The sequence below is a fragment of the Camelus ferus genome, chromosome 14, assembly GCF_009834535.1.
Source record: "Camelus ferus isolate YT-003-E chromosome 14, BCGSAC_Cfer_1.0, whole genome shotgun sequence".
Lineage (NCBI taxonomy): Eukaryota > Metazoa > Chordata > Mammalia > Artiodactyla > Camelidae > Camelus > Camelus ferus.
In genome coordinates, this window is record NC_045709.1 from 24,888,895 (window position 1) to 24,909,797 (window position 20,903).

The window sequence follows — 20,903 nt, forward strand, 5'->3', positions numbered from 1 at the left end:
GTTTAAGTCTTCCATTTCAAAATGCAAACCAGAAGCAGAGTGACCCTAAGTGCAGTGTCCAGGCAAGTCCAGGCCTCAGGCCTCGTTCTAAGCATGGCTGTGCACCAGCTGCTCCCTGGACACCAGCTCTGCCCTTCGCTCAGAGAAAGGAGTGTTTATGAAGGACTGGGCTCTGAATTCAAGGGGCGTCCTAGGTGTGTCTGTGAGCACATGAACTGAGAATGTCTGAAGTGCTTCTCTTTTTAAAAAGGAAACGAGGCAGCCTGGTGGCTGGTTTGTCTTATCACTGAAATGCCACCTGGAGGGTCAGTCTCTGCTTTATTTGTTTGGAAAGTGCTGTGATGTGGGACATGCATCCCCTATGTCCCCCTCGCCCAGGCTGCTGCTGCGCTCAGCCTGGCAGGGAAGAAGGGCGGTATCATCTCCTGGAATTCCCCCATGACGCACCAGTGTGGTCGAGCTGGTCTCAGGTCTTCAGTCCTGAGTGACCATGGGTTAAATTACAGCCTGTGGGGTGTGCGCAATGTTAACACGGGAATGCCGCCCGTCTGTCATGCACATACAGGCCCCAAACTGAAGGGAGCAGTGAGCATTCTGTCTGAGGGAAAAGGCTGAGTGAGGGTCAGGACACTCAGCAGGAGGGCATGGGCTCTCCACACGGGGCAACCGAGACGTGGCCGCCCCGTCAGCCTCCCAGCCGCGATCACACAGGCGGATCACGAGGTTGGCAGGTGCAGGGACCAAGTGCAGGTGGAGGGAGAGGCGTCAGGGACACCACATGTCCTCCTATGATGGACGTGGGGCGTCCTGGCTGTGAGGTGGGCAGCCTGGCCCATCCCTGGAGGCGCCTTTCCCTGCAGGTGCCCAGAGGAGCCAGTCCTTGTTCACCCTGCGTCGAGCCCCGCAGGCCGAGGGCACCGTGCCCCCCGGGGCCATGGTCCTGCTCCAGCAGGCCTCCCGGGTGCAGGACACGGACGCTGATGGCCTCAGCACCCTGCAGCCCCTCCTGCCCCGCCTGACACGAGGGCGGGGGGACCTCACACGCCGGCTGTGCCCCAGTGGGGGACCAAAGGCTCTGCGTTCTCTGCAGAGAGAGCAGGGGTGCAGGGACCCCCTGCCCCTTCCGGCCTCCCACTAAGAGGCCCGTGTGACTGGTGTTTTCCAGGGTGGACCTCTGGAACGCCAGCAACTTGAAGTTCGGGGACGAGTTTCTGGGAGAGCTGCGGATCCCACTCAAAGTGCTGCGGCAGTGCAGCCCCTACGAGGCCTGGTGAGGGCACGGGGGGCCTCCCCCTCCCGTCCGCACGGGGCTCAGAGGATGGGGCCACACTGAGCAAGCGTCTGAAGGGTGGTGGCTGAGCCTCAGGCAGAGTCCCCGGGCGGGTCACCGAGGGGGCCGCACCTGCTCTGCCCCCCGCCCCTCCCACTGCACTCTGGACCCTCCATCTCTGGAGGTGCCCCTGCGCAGGGCGCAGGCCTGCCGGTTTCAGACGAATGTCCACTTATGCCCGACTGGGGTCTCGGCCACCCCACGCGTCCCGGGAGACAGGTTTCTGCTCCCTGTGTCCCTTCTTGTCCCTGTGGCACCTTGGCTTCCTGTGACAGTAGTTCATAGGTCACATGGCATCACAGGGAGGAAACACCAGTGCGAGGCGCCTCAGACACCTTGGTCGCCACGGCCTCATTTCCCACATCTCCTTTAACAGACTCAGGTGGGAGGAGGTGCGGGTCACACGCCACACACGTCACACATACACGGCGCACACACCACACGTCACACACATGCCTCACGGCACTCACACAGCACACACATGGCACACACACGGCACAGCACACTTCGGAGCCCTGCATACCTGCAGGCTATCTATGTGATACCGGTTTGCTTGTGCCCCAAGGGGTGTCCCGCTACCAGGAACCGGAACTGGTGTTTCAGTTCTGTGCAGACGTTAGCCCGGGGCCCAGCAGGTCTGGACCATAGGAGGCCCTGCTGGGCTGATGGCCATGGCCTCAAGACAGAGATGTGACCTGAGTCCCAGGAGGTCGGTGCCTCAGCCAGACACACTGCCCACATTGCACCTCAGGCCACCTGGCCGTGTGCTCAGAGTAGACGGGGTGCCTGCAGGGCCTCCCAGGTGAACAGAAGAGAAAGGGTGTCTGGTCAGGAGCACAGCGAGGTGACTACATGCCCGGGCTCTGCCCAGCCAGCAGCACAAGCTCACCGTCCCCTCTGACGTCAGGAGCTCTACCACATGTTTGTGAGAGTCATTTCATCCAGGCTCTGCTCGTCGCGGGCAGCTGTTGGGTGTTCACCTTCACAAGTAAATTACCCCGGCGTTCTCCTAAGCTGTTCATGGCTCACCCCTCTCATGCTGCCTGTCCCTGCCACTGTTCCACTTTCCCACCTCCACCTGAGTCTGAGGCTCTGTGGTCAGCCGGATAACAAACATCCCGTGCAGGCTGCCTGCACAGACCCTGCAGGGAGTGTCAGGTGGGAGACCCCCCCCAGGTGCACGGACCCTGCAGGGGGGTGTCAGGTGGGAGACCCCCCCCAGGTGCACGGACCCTGCAGGGGGGTGTCAGGTGGGAGACCCCCCCAGGTGCACGGACCCTGCAGGAGGCTGTCAGGTGGGAGACCCCCCAGGTGCATGGACCCAGCAGGGGGGTGTCAGGTGGGAGACCCCCCAGGTGCACAGACCCTGCAGGGAGTGTCCTGCAGAATCTCCCAGAGCCCCTCTCCTCAGAATCTACACCTCCGGAGGCGGGAGGACCACATGGAGCACGGTGTGGACTGACCCTGGAGGGAACTAGCCCCTGGAGGGTGTGGCTGCCTCACGCTGCCTCGTCCCCTTGTCCTGTGCCAGGTACTTCCTTCAGCCCCGAGACAATGGCAGTAAGAGCCTAAAGCCGGGGGACCTGGGGTCTCTGCGGCTGAACGTGGTCTACACAGAAGACCACGTCTTCTCCTCCGACTACTACGGCCCGCTGCGGGACCTGCTGTTGAGGTCGGCGGACGTGGAGGTACTGCGTGTGCGGCACGCCCCAGGGCCCTGCCCCCATGCTCAGGACCAGCTGTGCCCCCTTTGCAGGGCTGGGAGCCCTCACACCCACTGCGTCCAGAGCTGGGGGTAGCCCAGTGTGGCTGGCGACTTACCCTTAGTTTGACCGTGACCCCAAGGTTATGAGTCCTCTGCTCGCCGGCCCTGGTGCTGGACGTGGGGGGGCAGGGGAGGCCCAGGCCCAGCAGGCCCACCCGGAGCATGTGTGCAGATTGGAGGTTTTGATGGGGGTTTTCATGAAAGATGTGTTTTTCTGCCTCAACTAAGAGCACATTCACTGTGATGGGAGGGACCACCGAGCTAGTGGGCTGCGCGGGTCTGGGCTCCTTCACCCTCCTTCGCCCGCTGTCTCCCCAGCCCGTCTCGGCGTCTGCAGCCCACATCCTGGGCGAGGTGTGCAGGGAGAAGCAGGAGGCGGCAGTCCCTCTCGTGAGGCTCCTCCTGCACTATGGCCGGGTGGTGCCTTTCATCTGCGCTATCGCCAGCGCCGAGGTCCGGCGGACCCAGTGAGTGTGGCCCCGGGTCAGGCCTGAGTCCGGTGAGGGGCAGGGCCAGGGGCCAGGCGCTGGAGGATTCCCAGGGACAGGTTTCCTCCAGAGATACACTCCCCACTCCCCATTTCAAAGATGTGCTTTTTCTCTGGAAACCCCAGGCCTCAAGGCAGGAAGGGGTGAGGAACACCCGTTGCCCCGAGGGGCTCAGTGCCTGAGGTGGGAGCTGCGAGTCCGTCTTAAGCCCATCTCAAGCCCACGGCAGAGGCTGGGCCGCCTTGGCTCCAGGGCCTGTGGCCATTCCAGGGAGGCGGATTCTGCTGGGGCGGGGCGCCCCGGGACCGTCAGAACAGAAGGATGTGGAGTGTGCCCCGGTGGAGGGTGGTCCCTGCCCTGTGACCTCCTGTGCTGACCCAGACCCAGAGGAGCAGAAGGGCCCTCAAAGCGCAGAACGAGGAGGCACCTGTTGGTGGCAGCCGTGCGTGTGTTGGCCTTTGGCGGTGGATGGGTTCGTTGCACAGGCAGGCAGGGCCCAGCTCAGGACTCCCAGCCGTGAGGCGTCGGTCAGGGCAGCCTCTGCCTGGGATGCCTCGCTACTGGTCACTGTTGTGCAGGGACCCCAACACCATTTTCCGAGGAAACTCGCTGACATCCAAGTGCATCGACGAGACGATGAAGCTGGCAGGGATGCAGTACCTGCACGACACCCTCAAGCCCACCATTGAGGAGGTGAGGCCAAGGGGCCATGGAGGGCAAGGGGGCGGGACAGGGCCCAGAGCCCGCAGACCCTACTTCCCCATCAGCTTCTCCCCGGCCACCCCTGGGGACCTGCCAGTGAGTCCCAGATCCTTCCACGTTTTCTCAAATTAGACAAACACTTAAGAAAGCTCATGTTTCCGCTAAGATAGAAGGACATGGGAGAGAAAACCCGTCCTTCAGAGGACACCCCCCGCCCAAGTTCGCCAGGTGGGCGGAGATGGCCTCTGCTGTCTCCCACCGGTGGTCAGACAACCAGGGAGGAGTGACTGGCCTCCCCTCCAGAGGACAGCTTCTCTCACACCTCCCGCCGGGGACGCCAGTATAGGCAACGCATCCCCAGAAGTGTCGCAAAAGCAATGAGAGACCATTGAGGATACTGTTCTGGTTTGACCTCTGTGCCAAATCCGGGCAGAACTTTAAAGTGAAAACATTACTAAACTTGGTGAACCTGATCTCATGCAGAACTGTCTTGGGAAAGGCTGTTCCCCCAGGGCCCGAGGCCTCGCACCCCTCAGTGTCCTGGCCACGACCCCACGTGCTCCTTGTGGCGTCCGTCACGCGGTGGCTGTTCTGGACCCGCTGCGATGTCCGCGGGGCCGTCCACCCGCTCGCGCTCTGTAGTGGGCTCACACTCTCTGGGTTGTGAATGCTCTTTGCAGATTTGCCAGAGTCACAAGTCCTGTGAGATCGACCCCGTGCGGCTGAAGGAACATGAAAGCCTGGAGAGCAACATGGTGAGGCCGGAGGGATGGGGCCCAGCAGGAGGGCGGGTGAGGGCAGGTGTTCAGGGACAGCCTCACCGCCCAGCTGCTGCCTCATCTGCCTTCACTTTGCTGCTAACCCGCTCTGCACCCCCGTGCTCCCCAAAGAGCCGGGAGCTCCCCTGCGGGGTGGGGCCGCTCCTCACCTCAGCAAGCTGGGCCCCCACCTGGCCGCCTCCTGCTGCTCCCAGAGCTCTGACCTGTTTTTTAAAAGAGCAGAATCCCTGTTTAATCTTCCCATGTGGTTTCTTCATGAAGGCCGATGATGTGGCGGGGCAGAGGAAACACAACATGCCCCCCCATCTCTAGTTGTTTCCATGAGTCACTGTGACTGGTCAGCACCCTGGTCCTTACCTGTGACCGGGAGTCAGCCCTCCCCCTCCCCTGCCCTCTCCCCTGACCCCTCTCCCTCTCCTGTCTCCTCCCCCTCCCCTCCCCTCCCTCTCCCCTCCCCTGACCTCTCCTGCTCCCCTGCCTCCTCCCCTCTCCTGCCCTCTCTCCTCCCTTGTCCCCTCCCCCACTCCCCTGCCCTCAACCCCCTCCCCTGTCCCCTCCCTTCTTCTGCCCTTACCTCTCCGCAGTGGTGGGGGGCTCTGAGCAGCCAGCGGGTCAGCCGAGGGAGAGGGAGGGCCGGGAGCAGGCAGCGCTCAGCACCCCGCCCCCCATTACAGGAGAACCTGCGGCAGTATGTTGACCGCATCTTCAACGTCATTACCAAGTCGGGGGTGAGCTGCCCCACTGTCATGTGTGACATTTTCTTCTCCCTGCGAGAGGCAGCCGCCAAGCGCTTCCAAGGTAAGTGCCCTGGGCTGCCAGGGCTCCCCCGTCTGCACTCACCCCTGTGTGAGCTGGGGCCGCGCTGTGTCGCAGTGTTTCATTCGGGCCTTTGCAGCAAGAGAAGCTACCTTCCAGCTCGGCACCCAGTGTCCTTGGACTCTGCTTTGCTGCATTTTCCAGAAGGACAGGATGAGCCCTTTGTCAGTGGGCCGGGAGGGAACCCAAAGGAGAGTCCCCTTTTCAGTTATGCTGGTTCCTCAGGGGGATGCCAGGAGCCACCCTGTGCAGACCTCTGCGGGGGCAAAGCAGGGTCCTGCCCCGGAGGCGGGCGTCAGATTACCTGAGGGCCTGCACGTGGGGTGCCAGCACAGCCCGGGCCAGGTTTCCCAGGCCGAGGAGAGGGCAGTGCCATTTGGTGCCCTGCCTGGTCCAAGAGGCCCCGTCCCAACCCTGCCCACCCGTCCCCAGGGAGCCGTGAGTCAGCGCAGTGTGTGGTGCCGCAGCCCCCAGGGTGGTCCCCACAGGCCAGACAGAAGGCCCCACGCCTGCTGGGCACCACGTCCTCTCCAGCAGTGGGGCCTGGGCTGGGCCCTCCACGGACAGGACCCCTGCTTTCAGGGAGTGAGGCTCCGTCCGGGACTGGGAGGGCAGTTACCCAGCACACCTAAGCCCCAGACCCCTTTGAGAGGGGGTGAGCAAGTCATACCCTCCTGCCCAGCTGCAAACCACCCACCCAGCCATCTCGGCATCGCAGCACCAGGGCTGGTGAGCGGTCCTGTCTCGCAGCCCAGCTGCTGGACAGAGCTGAGCTTTTAGCAGCAGAGACAGAGACAGAGCGGGGCATGGGCTGCAGGCTGGCGCTCGCCTCCGGGAGGCCCTCAGAGGAGTGGGGCTCTGGTCACAGGCGCCCCGCCCAAGGCCCACTGCTGTCCTCTCCTGTCCTGGCCGCAGACGACCTGGACGTGAGGTACACGGCCGTCAGCAGCTTCATCTTCCTGAGGTTCTTCGCTCCAGCCATCCTGTCCCCCAACCTCTTCCAGCTCACGCCCCACCACACGGTACGTCAGCATCCGGCCTTGGGAACTGGTCGGCCAGGCCTGGACCATCCAGCCCTCCTGACCCAGCAGGCGGCTTGGGCAGGGTCTGTGGAGCCGTGTGAGGGCAGAGGCAGCACCACGTGGTGACTGGGTTGTGGACGTGCCGCCTGCCCTGAACTCCTTAGTCTCAAGAAGGTTTCAAGACTTTTTAATCTACGATGTGTCGGTAAAACTGTTAAGGGGTGACCGGAGTGTCACTGTGGCTGTTACTGTGACTAATCCTGCCTCCTGGGAGGATGGGGGATCTGCAGCCTCCTGGGTATCCAGCCGTCCCTCCAGTCAGTCAGCAGATATTTCTTGAGCCGGCCCCCCACCTTGAGCCGGGCTCCGAGCTTTCACAGAAAGCGCCAAGCGGAAAGCCTAGGCTGAGGGATTCGAGGGGAATGGGCCCACTCCTGCTTTTGTGGGTTTGAAATAAGTCCGCGAACTGCACGCAGGGTGACGGAGGCCCCAGGCAGGTCACGCGGGAGACCCGACAGGGGAGGTGGCCGGCAGGATCCGCCCTGCACCGGCCTGAGCAGCTCTTGTCACACTGCTGTGTGTGAGGAGACGCGGGGTCTGGGGCCTGGGGGCTGCACCTTTAGGGGACGGTCTGGAGGCACCTCCAGATCTAGTGTCTGTGTGTTTATCTGCTCACTCGCAGACGACGCTCATGCTGGGGCAGCTTTTAGGGGATAGCCTTCGTTTTGTCAGCCCTTTGGGTCACACCTTGTCTGTAAGACTGTCCCCGGCCCCGTCTCTGGCAGGACCCGCAGACATCCAGGACGCTGACTCTCGTCTCGAAGACCATCCAGACCCTTGGCAGCCTGTCCAAGTCCAAGTCTGTGAGTCACTGACTTTAGTTCTCTTTTCAGCACATGGTGGGGGGCGACAGGGAGGAGTTACATGACCAGGAGCGTAACTTCCCCACCAGCTCAAGCACCTTCCATGCGAGGCTGTGAAACTGCTCTTTAGGAGGAAAAGGACGACAGCAAGGGATGGGGACATCACTGTACGTGATGACGCCACCTGTAGGCGGTGACGTCACTATATGTGATGACGTCACTGTAGGCGGTGATGTCGCTGCAGGCGATGGCGTCACTGTAGGTGATGACGTCACTATAGGTGGTGGGGACATCACTGTAGGTGATGACGTCACTGTAGGTGCTGGTGTCACTGTAGGCGGTAGCGTCACTGTAGGTGATGACGTCACTGTAGGTGGTGGGGACATCACTGTACGTGATGACGTCACCTGTAGGTGGTGACGTCACTGTAGGTGCTGGTGTCACTGTAGGCGGTAGCGTCACTGTAGGTGATGACGTCACTGTAGGTGGTGGGGACATCACTGTACGTGATGACGTCACCTGTAGGTGCTGGTGTCACTGTAGGAGGTGATGTCACTGTATGTGATGATGTCACCTGTAGGTGGTGACATCACCTGAAGGTGGTGGTATCACTCTAGGAGGTGGAGTCACTGTAGGAAGTGGAGTCACTGTAGGAGGTGGTGTCACTGTATGTGATGGTGTCACCTGTAGGTGGTGACGTCACTATAGGTGGCTAATACTTCCACTGCCGGGTGTGGATTCCCAGACCTTGTCTCCTCAGCCCTTGGTGGCCCAAGTGGGGCTTGAACATCAGTGGAGGTGACCGATGGCTCATCCACACGCAGCCAGGGGCAGCCCCTGCCCTCCCTGGGCCCCAAGCACATTTTACCCCTTCGATAACAAATCTGCATCTCCCCTGCCCTGTCACTCGAGACTGACATGGTGCAAGGCCTGAGAGGGCACCTCATGACAGGCAGTGGTGCAAGGGCCAGGTGGGGACGTCCTCGGGGATGGAGCCTGCACCTGGCTCCTGCATGGAGGGGCCCGCTGGGCTCCGTCTACAAAGGGCTGAGCCAAGACCATAGAAGCCCCCAGCCCAGAACTCCTCCTCCTGCTCTGTGCAGGGCCATGAGGGGCCAGGTCCAATCCCTGTAGACAAGCTCTTCGAGCAAACGCTCAGCTTTCTGTGAATCTGGGTAAAATAAAGAGGTAGGGTGGCTCGCGAGCTCCAGCCTCTCTCCCCGGCAGGCAGTCCTAGTTTTTGGTGGCTGGAAGCTCCCAGCGGGGCTGAGATCAGCACAGAACCCACCTCATTTTCACACCTGGGGGAGCGAAATGCCCTCATATGGACACAGTGGACATGGGTGCAGCGTGGGGGCAGCTGCTGGAGACCCCTCCCCGGGTTCCTGCTGGAGCCCTGACTCCCCACTTTAGGAAGCCCCTCCCTACCCCCGGCTCACAGAAGAGACCCCAGTGCCTGCATCTGGGAACAAGTGACCCCAGAGACGGGTGCTGAGTCACTCGTCACAAGACCTCACAAGGGCCCGGTGGAGGCAGCCTGGTGAGACGCAGCTTGAGGGGGCTCACCCCCAGGGCAGCGCCCCCCAGGGCCACCCGGCGTCTTCCGCTCAGTCACCGCAGCTGAGGCTGGTCCTCACCTGTGCCTCCAGTGTTTCCACATTTGGCCAGGAGACCTGTAGACATCGTTAAGTGACCTGTTTCATTTTAGGCCAGTTTTAAGGAGTCCTACATGGCTGCATTTTATGAATTCTTCAACGAGCAGAAATACGCTGACGCAGTGAAAAACGTGAGTATTGGACTCAAGTCATGCAGTCTCACTGCCCCATAGTCACGCTGTTCCCCGGAAGCAGAGCTGCTTGTTTAAAAATTGAGTTACAATCCAAATAACATGAAGTTGACCATTACCCTTTCACACTGTTTCACCCTGTTTGGTGGGCTCGCAGCGTCTCGGGACCGCTGAGTCCGGGGCTCTCGCCGCCCGGGGCTGCTGGAGGCACCTCTCTGGGGTCGAGGTCGGGGCTTCCTTTGCCCTCGGTGCCTGCACGTCACACCCGCGTGATTATTGCCCAGTTGCTCTGGGATGCCACATCCTGCCCCGTCCTGGCTGTGTGCTCCTGGTGCCCCTGCCCTGAGCACCCAGGACCCCAGACCCAGAGTTAGGGACTCAGCCCTCCCAGAGTATCTCTCTGGGTCCTAGAGCTTTCCTTTTTTCTCCTGTTTAGAAGCAGTCTCACATATTTAGCTCTCAAATCATAAAAACTGTGTCCAGGGGAGGAGCTGAGGCAGCTAAGTAGGTGGAAGGAACCCAGACCGGTCGTGGGACGTGAGCTGAGCAGAACCCGGGGTAGGGCTGCGTGGAGCAGGGCTGCTTCCAGCTCCACTAGAAGTGCACTCGGGAGTCACCTGCCAAATGCTGGTGGACCTCCCGGTGTCGCCTGAAGCCCGGCAGCCTTCCAGGTGCGGTACCAGCTGCAGGTGCACTCAGGTGGGGGCCAGAAGCTACTCAGCCCTAGTGGAGACCAGGGTGGGACCCCTGGTTTGCACAGGGGGACCCCTACCCTGGCACCACACCCCAGAGCGCTCTCTTCTCTGGGGCCAGAAAGAGACACAAAGCACCCCTAGAGCCATGCTGCCCAGGAGCGGATATATTCAGGCAGTGCCGGTTCCCCTTCTAACGATCTGATTTCTTTCCCACATTTAGTTCTTAGATTTGATCTCATCCTCTGGGAGAAGAGACCCCAAGAGTGTGCAGCAACCCATCCTGCTTAAGGAAGGGTAGGCCAGCGGGAGAGGCAGGGCGGGGTTCTCAGTCTGTCCAGTCAGAGGCCACCCAGACCCATCTCTGAATCGCACCAAGCCTGCCCCAGAGCTTGTCTGAGACACAGCTGTCACTCCCCTGGGCCTGTTCTCTGCCGATCCTGCGGATGGAGAGATGCTCTCCCGGGAGCAAGGGGGTGGGGAGAGGGACTGTCAGGTGCTCCTGCCGGGCTGCCCCACACCCACCCAAGTCCAAGGGCCCGTCTGCTCCCATCAGCCCCTCCCTCTGGAGGGGCTTCCGTCAGGGCACAGAGCCCAGAGACCCAGTCGCCAGTCTCTGCTTTGGGAACAGCCTGCCACGGCTGTGGGCCTGCTGCCCGCACTTTCCTTGGGAGCAACTCTTGCCCATGTTTCAGGGTGGGGGTGGGCGGAGGCCACGTCAGTGGAGTGCTGGGAGACCACTGGCATCACCGGCTTGTGACTTGAACCTGACACCAGCGTAGGGGCTAAACTTTTCAAAAGTAGTGGCATTTGCCTTTTGATTTTTAAATCCTGTCACTTGGAAACAAAATTATAAGGTACTGAAACCCTGCGGTCTGCATGGAGTCTCCCAGGTACGGAAGTGGAGAGTTGCTTTGCCTACGTGACTCTGGGCTGCTGGGGAGGGCGGGCGTTGGGGACGTGCCCCACCGGCGTGTCCTCCTCCCAACAGGTTCATGATTAAGAGGGCACAGGGTCGAAAACGCTTCGGGATGAAGAATTTTAAGAAAAGATGGTTCCGCTTGACAAACCATGAATTTACCTACCAGAAAAACAAAGGTAACAAGAAAAGTTTGCTTTTCACTTGTTTTCACGTATTTTATTCTGAGGAATAAAATTTACATATTTTATTGTCTCAGTCTCTACTGGGTCACCACCTGCATCCGGGTTGAGCGGCTCCTTATGGGGGAGGTGGGGGCTCTGCCAGCGTGGCCTTGGCAGATGTGGGCCGAGGCTGTCGCCCTCCGGGGCCACATATGGGAATCAAGGTCTCAGACCTAGATCGTGGGACCCCAAGGAGGTGCTCTCTCCCCACAAAAGCGTGCGGACATGGTTCCCGGAGCCAGGGCGGCCCTGTGGACACAGGTCCTGTCGGGGGCGGGTGTGAGACCCTGAGAGGGAGACTAGCCTGCTCACAGGCAGCCCCCCGCCCCATGCACAGGAGACCCGCCCCTCTGCAGCATCCCCATCGAGAACATCCTGGCGGTGGAGACGCTGGAGGAGGAGTCCTTCAAGATGAAGAACGTGAGTCACCACCTCCCTGCCCTGTGCCTCCCACCACCGCCCTGCCTCCCACGTCCTCTCTCAGGATGTGCAGTCCCTGGGTGTCCACCAGGCGCCGTGTGGTTCCACATCCGAACCTTGGAGCAAGCAGCCCCCACCCCCCACCAGGGTCAGCCGGGGCCTGCTGTTCATTTAGATCTAGTTTTCAATTTATGGGAAAGTTCTGAGAATAGAGTAAGGCTGGTTGTTTGCATTTGTCCACCTGCCGAGTTGTGTCCTGCCCTCCTCGTCTCTCTCTGCGTAGAATGTGTGTGTTTTCCCTGAACCACATCCTACAAGTGAGGATGTCCTTTTCCGTGACCCTGTAGTCCCCAGAATCAGGACGCCCCGCGCTGATGTTGCATTATCCCTAGTCCACATCCAGTCACGGCCTTTGAGCCGCTGTTTTCCCAGGTCAGCAGCTGGGAAGTACTTAGTTCTCTGCCATCTCCTTAATCTGGAACACTCCTCAGCTCTTCTCTGTGTTTCGCGGCCTCAGCCACAAGCAGATAGGCCAGAGTTTGGGGGCAGCCCTCAGTTTGGGTGTCAGGTCAGTCAGCGGCAGCAGGTTCTGGTGATGTGTTTTATCGAGAGGTTCACAAGGTGGCACACGTGCTGGTGACTCGTATCGGGGGCCCGTGGTCCCTCGGTTGGGCAGGCGCTCTCGGGGACACGCTGCACTGAGTCAGCTCCGCCCTTGCCCATCCACACGGCTCCTGACTCCTTCACCCCTTCGCTGCGTCTGCCGGCTGCCTCCCGCGGGAGCTCTCTTCCCCCGTGGAGGTCTACCCATGTGTTGGTTGGGCCGTGAGGCCCCCAGGTCTCCATTTCACTCTCGGGGGCTGAGTCTCTCACAGATGTTACCACGTAGATGCTCACGTGGCCGAGACTGGCCGTGGGAATAGCTCCCCCATCCGGGCACACCCCAGACACACGGTTGGGCCCCACTGAAGTGTGAGCCTGGTCCACGTCTGTGGGGACCCACATGTGGCCTGACCCGGCAAGAGTGTGTGCCTGCTGGTTATTTCAGTCTTTTCAAAGTCAGACTTTGGACCGAGGCTGTGGGAGAGCCCTCACATCAGGCCCACTTCTGGCCATTCACACACCCACAGCTTTGGGATCCCCAGCTGTGTGCTTGCTTCCCCAGTGTTGTGGGGACCCGGTGGGCGGTGTCTGCATTTCCTGACCACCGAGCACCTCCAGAGGCTGTCAGGGAGGAAACAGGCCGCTGCATCCTCTCCTGCCCCTCCACGAGGCTCCAAGGGAGAGCACAGGCTTCACCCCTGGTGGGGACGACCTTGCTCTGTGGGCGCAGGCCTGGTCTCTGTAGGGGGACGGAATTTCCCAGCAGCCTCAGCCTCAGGCTGGTGCGGTAACTGGGAGCACCTCCCTGCGGCACTCAGTGCGGAGCCTGATCCAGGGGCTTTTCTGGGCTCTGTTTCCGTCGGAAAATCTGCAATCTTAGCTCTTCCTTCTTCCCAGTCTCTCTCCATTTCTGCTTCTCTCTTCCTAGTTTTCTGTGTTTTTTATGTTTTTCAATTTCATTAGCTATATTTTACGTAAGTCACGTGCAGTCTTCTTTGAAGCACCGTGGGGCTATAAGTAAGAAATAATAAATAATAGTCCAGACTTGGAATCCTGCCGATCATCCCTGGTCTCCCAGCTTTAAAGAAACCGTGACTGTGACCGGGGCTGAGGGTTTTCTGGCCGTGTGGTCTCCGCCCGCCGGGCATCATGGGAGAGAGCACCTCCTGAGTGGTCCCAGGCTGGAGGACCACTCCTCCTGTGCCGAGGGCTGTAGTGGGCAGAGGGGCGGCCCCACGACGTGTTCTTCCTGGTGAGAACAGTGTCAGGCAGCTCTGTGCTGCCCTCGAAACTTCTCCTGCCCCAGGAGCCCCCAGCGACCGCTCACTGGGGGGACAGCTTTCCCCCAGAGCCACGCACTCCAGCAGCCACAGGCCCCCAGCCCCCAGCAGCTGACCACTCACCTTCTTCAGTGTCCTGGTGTCCATCTGGCTTGTGCTCATGGGTACCCCCAGGTGGTCTGGTGTTCAGTAGGTGCCTGTGGCCACCAGGGATCTGCTTGTCTGGCCGGGGCTGGTCTTGGCCCCACGGTCCACGGAGGGCAGTGCTTGCTGGACTGTTGGAGGGAGCCCCACACTGGCCAGCGCAGCCCACAGACGGCAGCTCCACGCGCTCTGCACTGGCTTCATACCTTGGCTTCTGGGCGATTTCTTGGGCCAGCTGACAACCGTGTGGCTAGGGTGGGGCGTTTTTCTGGACCTCAGGGAGGTTAACTCCCTAGCACCTGCTCCAGGAGCAGCTTGTTGTTCCTGCACCTCACCTCGGGCGTTCCTGGGCCTGATATCACTCACCCAACCCCGCATGGGGGCTCTGCGGGCTGCGGCCCCAACGTCCGCAGAAGGACCCAGTGTGGGGAGCACTCTAGAAGCAGCGTGAGTGGCTTCATTCCATCGGGTTGAGAATAACCCCCTAATCTGAGCACTTCCTCGTCAGCCTGTTTCTTCTGCTGCCTACCTCAGAGGCAGCCTTCCACGACGCTGACTACCAGGACAACCTCCTCTTCCATTTGAGAGTCATTTTCCAAGGCCTGCTGTGTGCCAAGCCCTGTCAGAGGGGCCAGCCTGTGAGGACAGTCAGAACAAAATGCTTCCCTCTAGAGTCTTGCCCTCCTTTGGGGATTGCAACCTCACACGGCCTGTGCAACAGTGCATGTGTGGGTGCGGTAGGGGGCGGAGCCTCCGATCTCTGAATGAGTCCTGGCTATTCACTTGGGAACTTGGACTCAAACTCCTCCTGGAGTCCCCCCAATCCTGTTCTCCTCTGGGTGCACACCACCCCCCTTGCAGAAGGCCACCATGGACTTTGCTGTCCTGACTCCTGGCAAGTCCAGCCCCCACAGCCCTCCCAGGGCACTGGCTTGCCAGCCCCCTTGCTCAGCCTCATCTCTGTGTGCAGCCTGGCCAGCTTCTGCTGGGAGTGCCCAACCCTTCTGGCCCCAGGGCCTTTGCACCTACTGCCCATGCTGCTGGCTTTACACCCCTGCTTTCCCCATTCAGCTTAATGAACCCTGGGCCGTCCTTCTGATCTCAGCTGGGGGATCATTTATTTAGAGGGCTCTGCCCACCCCCCCATTAGGTCTTCACCCTCACACAGTCCCCACACTTTGTGTTCACTATTGTCCTTCTTGCTGGCTGCAAGCTGACAAGGGCAGGATGTTTGGACCACTATGTCCCCAGGACAGTGCGAGTTACCCAGGAATGTTTGTTGAATGAGTAAGAAATACAAAAGGCAGTGGAGACTCTGAGAAGCCTCACGGGGAGGTAACACCTGCCTGGAGTGGGCGAGGGGGGCGGGAGGGTTTGCTGTGCGGCCCCTGAGCCCCCGTCTCCCCGCAGATGTTCCAGGTCATCCAGCCTGAGCGGGCATTGTACATCCAGGCCAACAACTGCGTGGAGGCCAAGGCCTGGATTGACGTCCTCACCAAAGTGAGCCAGCGCAACCAGAAGCGGCTCACAGTCTACCACCCGTCCGCCTACCTCAACGGCCACTGGCTGTGCTGCAGGGCCTCCTCGGATACGGCCACCGGCTGCACCCCCTGCACTGGGTAGGTCGGTGCCTCTCAGGTGCCCGGTGCAGCCTGGCACGGTTGTCCAGCTTGGGCACTGTACTGGGAGGCTTGGCCAAGGGCCGGCACTGGGGCTAAAACGCAGCCCCGCCCACTGGGCAGCTGCATGCGAGGCCGAGCCTCCGAGGCAGCTCTCCCCACGATCAGGAGACTCTGCCCGCAAAGGCTCCACGCAGACCTCGGGCGCTCTGCCAGGGGTCCAGGCCGTCCTCGAGGAGGGGATGGGCAGTGGAGGAGGGTCTCCGTGCAGGGAGAAGGCCCAGACAGGGTGCTGCCTTGTTTCTTCCAAGAAGAGTCTAGAAGTTTCCACCGTCCTGCTCACACTGCCTTCGGTTCCCCACCAACATCTGCGCACCCCCCTCCCTCCTTCAGAAATGGAGGCAGGCTGGGCCTCCTGAGGGTTCGTCTCTGCCAGTCCTGGGGGGGAGGCCTGGGCGCCCGAGCCCCGTGTGACTTGTGAGAACAGTGACAGACCCCCCACAGCCTTGAGGTGGGAACAGGGGATGCGGCTTCACTGAAGCTGAGACGCGGGATAAACGTCTGTTGGGTCCCGCCGCCCCTAGAGGCTGCACGGGGGGGGGTGGGTGGGCAGGAGCAGAGGCCCACACAGCCTCTGCGGGGACAGGGACTGACCCCTCCTGGGCAGCCCACCGCCCTTCAGGGCGCACAACCAGGGGCGTCTGTACTATTTGTGGCAGAAAGGTCTGGGCAGGTCTGTGGGTACCTCCAAGGCTGTGGGTGGTCACTTCCAAATGCTCGTGACCAATGCCCCAGCCCTGGTCCGGGACGAGAGCAGCACCAGGTCCCTCTACCGTCTTGAATGACCTTTAAATAGTCCGTATCGTGATGACTCACACTTCCCTCGTATGTTCTTGGGGTGCTCGGGCAGCGGCCTCCCGGCCAACATCCAGCTGGACATCGACGGGGACCGGGAGACGGAGCGCATCTCCTCCCTCTTCAGCTTGTACATGAGCAGACTGGAGAAGATGCAAGGTGAGGGCCAGCGTCCTGAGTCACGGCAGCTCTTGGGGCGCAGGCCGGGCCCTGGGACACGTGGGGCTTCTGCAGAGATGACAGGACATAGACCCATCTGGGCGGTGAAGGTCTTGGTGCCGCGTTGCCACCTCATTAAGGTGTGCTCCTCAGTCACAGGCTGCTGGCCAAGCTGGCGTGAGCGCACGCTCTCCAGTGGTTCCCAGCCTTAGTTTCAGGAAGCCGTGAAGAGGAAGTGGGTGTGCTTGTGCCGTCTGGTCCTCATCATGCTCGCAGTCTGTTCAGCGGTCCGGTCGCGAGCCTTCCTCTGACGCTGGCCCTGGGTCCTCCCTTCTTCATGTTTGCAAAATTAGAAACTGCTCCCTCCCACTAATCCGGGGCCTCTCCCAGCACCCCTCCCCCGTCCACGCTCCTTGGTGCCCTGGGACGGGCCTCACCAGGACTCACGGGTCTCCTTCAGAGCCAGCCTGGCACCTGCTACGAGACCTACGGCACATCGACACTGGGGAGCCCTGACCTCCTCCCTGAGGAGCGGGCCGCACCACACCCACCTGGCCGGGCTGATCCAAGGGTTTCATAACACAGCCCTGTGAAGCGGTCTGCACAGCGCCCAGAGCTGAGTCGACTGGGGTCTTGCAGCTGGCACCCCGTCCCGCCCCCCCTTGGGGTCTCGGTCCTTCGGTGACTCCTGTCCTGTCTCTCAGTGGCCCCCACTTCCCAGAGGGATCCCTGAGGCTCTGGAGCTTGAGGGCCTTGCCGGGGCCTGGTCATCACAACCAGTGGGGCTCCGGGACCTCACCCTGTGCGGCTCACTCGCCCCGGTTGCCCCGGGTCGCCACTCCTTTACTCCTCATGGGAGGAGCCCCCTTTCCTTTGAAGTTTTGAATCTTCCCGGTTTCCCTTTGCGCAAACTTGAGGTTTTCCAGTGAGAAGAGCTTTGCCCCGAGCTGGATTTAAAGACAGCGAAGCGCTCTGTGACGATGAACTAGCACACGCTGCAGACGAGGGTGGGGGGCCTGATGCTGGCTCACCGAGGCCCCAGAGTGCAGGACTCAGCTCAGGGGCTAGCAGACAGGTGGGCGCCCAGAGGCCACCGTGTGGTCTTTGGCAGGAGTGAGGTGATCTGATGAGAGACTTACCTGCTGAGAGGTGGGGTGACAGAGGTCCTAGGGAGCTGCTGGTGCAGACTGGCTGAGAGGTGGCCCCACAAGGACGGCTCCTTGTCCACTGTGTGCCCCGCTTGTCCAGCCGTGGCGCGTCCTCACGACTGTTGGGTGGAGCTCGGCACCCCTTTCCTCAAGTTCATCTCCCCAGACTGACCCTGGGCCCAGGAGCAGACAGATGTCTGCCTGTTCTGGCTTGGGGAGCCGGTGGGCGTGGACAGAGCCAGGTCACCTGGAGAAGGGCTGGCCCTGGCGCTCAGGACGTCGGACCCTCAGGGACTCTGGGGTTCAGCATGAGCCAGCTCCTGGAGTGGCTTCTGCTTTGTGTGCATGTGCACGAGCGGTCAGCCCACCCCATGCAGCTCCGGGGCCGCCTGCCTGGGCTCCCAGCGCTGACCTCCGCCTCTCCCTGACGTGCAGAGGCCTGTGGGAGCAGGTCCGTGTATGCCGGGCCGGAGCAGGAGGAGTACTCCACATTCATCATCGACGACCCCCAGGAGACCTACAAGACCCTGAGGCAGGTCATCGCCGGGGTCGGGGCCTTGGAGCAGGAGCACGCGCAGTACAAACGGGACAAGTTCAAGAAGACCAAGTATGGGAGCCAGTGAGTATGTCCGGGAGCCAGGGAGCGGCTGCCTCGGACCCCTGCCTGCTTCAGAGCAGGGTCTCACTTCAACCTCCAGGCCTGCCGCTCAGTGTCCCGGTGCGGCCCCTCCAGACCCTCTGCCTCCCTCCTCCCTCCCACCTCCCTCCCTCCTCCTTCCTTCCAGGGAGACCTGGGTTTGGTCTGGCAGGGAAGGGAAGTGAGGACTCTGGAAGAGACCCCAACTCTGGCCAGGCTGCCCAGGATGCTGAGAGGCCCCAGGGACACTACCCCATCTCTGCTCCCAGCTCCACAAACGTTCACATCACATTCCAGGCCCCTTAACACCCTCTATGGAGAGAACCCATGTCGACCTTCTAGAAATGCTGCCTTTTCTTAAACGTGGCAGAGCCACCATGCTGAACACTTCCCGTGGGCACCACTGTGCCTGAGCGCCGTCCACTCCCACTCCCCCGCTCCACGTGTGGGCACACTGTGACCCGCCCTCACCCTCTCTTCCCTGCTCCCCCACAGGGAGCATCCCATTGGAGACAAGACTCCCCTGCTCCACGCGTGCGCACACCGTGACCCGTCTTCACCCTCTCCTCCCCGCTTCCCCGCAGGGAGCACCCCATTGGAGACAAGAGCTTCCAGAGCTACATCAGGCAGCAGTCTGAGATCCCCACCCATACCATGTGAAGCCTGCAGGACGCCCAGCCCAGGACGCCCCTGAGCCGCACCAGGGAGGCCCATGCTTGGGAAGGAGGAGGGAGAATCTCCCCGGGAGTGGCGGGAGCGGGTGAGGGGTCCGCACTCCAGCCGCTCACAAGACGGCAGGCGTTGAGTTCGTGAATTTCCAGGAGTCCTGGGCCGTTGCCGGAGTAGCTGTGCACCTGATTCCACCCAGGCAGGGGACCTGAGCTGGCCTCTCTGGAACAGGTGCTGGGGACTGCACGTCCTCTGCAGAGCACGTGTTCCTGCATCCTGTGCACTCTCGCCCCTGCTGGTCTCTGGGGGGCCGCACTCTCTAGCGCTCGGCCTCGACTCAGCTGGACACTGTTAGCGTCACTCTTGTCCTATGAGCCTCCTACCCCAGCAGCCACGGGAGCCGGTGACAGGCTGAGCTGGGTGTCCACCCAGCCCCCACACCAAGCAGACTGGTGGTGTTTGCTGCCAGTGGGGCTGAAAGTAGAACCCACATTCGCTGCCCCAGTGGACATCTGGGGAGACTGTACACATAGAATGCACATTATTTTCAAGCTGGTTTTCTTAACGTTTTTAAAGGACTTTTTAATTAGCTCTTTGACATCAAGTAACTCGGAACATCCAAACCTGCTCCTTTCAGGGGGTTGGGGATACCCCCAGAGGACGAAGAAGGGAACAGGGGTGTCTCACGGCAGCCAAGCAAAGATCCTCAGAGAAAGCAGAGGGAGGGGTGGAGCCCTGGGCCCGCGGGGTGCAGACACCTGGGCCGGGAGCACGTCTCTCTGAAGCCCTGCAGGCTGCCAGCGCTGCTTTGCACTGGAGTCGGGGTCCTGCCTCGGGATGCGGCCGTCAGCCCCCAGCTGTTGCTGCCTTCCCCCCAGCAGCCCTCACGGCTTTTGGCGAGCCCTGTTCAGACATGGAGGACCAGGGGCCTGTGCCCTCTGTCTGCCTTTTGCAGGTACTGTGTTCGGACTCACAGTGGCGTTACCTGTTCTCACAAAAAATGGTGGAAAATGTTGCAAAAAAGAAACTTGGGACACATAGCTATTAGGCTGCACAAAACTGCAATTTTTAACATGGATTTATAACTTAATGTTTCTGTTTGTAAGATACTAATGATCTGCAATGTATTTTACTGGTCAATTAAAACAGATGTTTTATTCTTTCTGAGACTGGCTTGGTTTCACAGGCATGCCCGCTGGTCATGCACACGTGGGAGACGGGGTGTGTGGTGGAGGGGTAGGTGGGCTGCTACGTGATGTGCCCTGACGACAGGTGGGGTCCCCCCGATGGCAGGTGAGGTCCCTTGATGACAGGGGAGGTCCAGCTGTAGGGCTTTGGGCTGAGCTGGAAATCACGATGTTTTCTTGGATGGAAGGTGTGGAGCTGGCATGTCAGGGCCGTGGGAAGGTGTCCTACTGGAAACCTCCAGTGTGGATGGAGATGCGTCCAGCTTGAGGAGGGTGGGCTTTTGGGGCCCAATCTGTGTCCACTGGCTCTGTCTCCAGAAACCTGTTACCCGAAGAGGAGCTGTCCCGGCCTCCCACCAGCCTGGCTGCGTCTGTCACCCTAACACCAGGAGCAGAGCCTCTGAGCCACATCCCTGTCCCTGGGCACCATGGCGGGACCTGCACCAGCCACCCGGCTGGGTGGCCTTGTTCAGGGGAGGATGTGCATGTGGAAAAAGGGAATTAGTCACTTTTGCTTCATTCTGAACATTTAAGGGCTGTCAGCTGGGTGCTGGGGGAAGCACCTGCTGTGACTTGTGCCTGTGGTCTCGGGTAGGGAGGAGAGAACTGCTGAGCAGGGTGGGAGAAATTGTCTGTGAGGCTGTGTTAGGGGCCGAAGCCTGTCCCCCGAACACTCGTGTGGTGTCCTCACTCCCAGGACCCCAGAATGTGGCTGCATTTCAAGGCATAAAGAGGTGATTAAAGTTACACGAGATCACTAGGGTAGCCCTGAGCCATCAGGACACAGACACACGTG

General features: G+C 60.8%; 1 protein-coding gene and 1 long non-coding RNA gene across 6 annotated transcripts in view; both read left to right on the plus strand.

The window, feature by feature from the left end:
• RASA3 (RAS p21 protein activator 3) overlaps nucleotides 1-20,087 on the plus strand; it is a 78,155-nt gene extending 58,068 nt beyond the window's left edge. For 4 of the 5 annotated variants that reach the window (XM_032496562.1, XM_032496566.1, XM_032496563.1 and 1 more), the window contains exons 9-24: nucleotides 1,166-1,270; nucleotides 2,862-3,018; nucleotides 3,414-3,562; nucleotides 4,162-4,276; nucleotides 4,966-5,040; nucleotides 5,739-5,862; nucleotides 6,796-6,902; nucleotides 7,688-7,765; nucleotides 9,474-9,551; nucleotides 10,467-10,540; nucleotides 11,235-11,341; nucleotides 11,724-11,806; nucleotides 15,244-15,452; nucleotides 16,363-16,466; nucleotides 18,050-18,233; nucleotides 18,747-20,087. In XM_032496562.1, the coding sequence (XP_032352453.1) occupies nucleotides 1,166-1,270; nucleotides 2,862-3,018; nucleotides 3,414-3,562; nucleotides 4,162-4,276; nucleotides 4,966-5,040; nucleotides 5,739-5,862; nucleotides 6,796-6,902; nucleotides 7,688-7,765; nucleotides 9,474-9,551; nucleotides 10,467-10,540; nucleotides 11,235-11,341; nucleotides 11,724-11,806; nucleotides 15,244-15,452; nucleotides 16,363-16,466; nucleotides 18,050-18,233; nucleotides 18,747-18,945 (1,948 nt within the window). In that variant the 3' untranslated portion in view covers nucleotides 18,946-20,087. The remainder of the gene's footprint in view (nucleotides 1-1,165; nucleotides 1,271-2,861; nucleotides 3,019-3,413; nucleotides 3,563-4,161; nucleotides 4,277-4,965; nucleotides 5,041-5,738; nucleotides 5,863-6,795; nucleotides 6,903-7,687; nucleotides 7,766-9,473; nucleotides 9,552-10,466; nucleotides 10,541-11,234; nucleotides 11,342-11,723; nucleotides 11,807-15,243; nucleotides 15,453-16,362; nucleotides 16,467-18,049; nucleotides 18,234-18,746) is intronic. The other variant, XM_032496564.1, reaches the window with a different exon arrangement.
• On the plus strand, nucleotides 7,773-9,467 carry LOC116668614. Its single transcript, XR_004325835.1, has 3 exons — nucleotides 7,773-8,196; nucleotides 8,233-8,250; nucleotides 8,291-9,467. It is a non-coding gene; the product is annotated as an uncharacterized LOC116668614 (long non-coding RNA).
• Nucleotides 20,088-20,903: the final 816 nt, after the last annotated feature.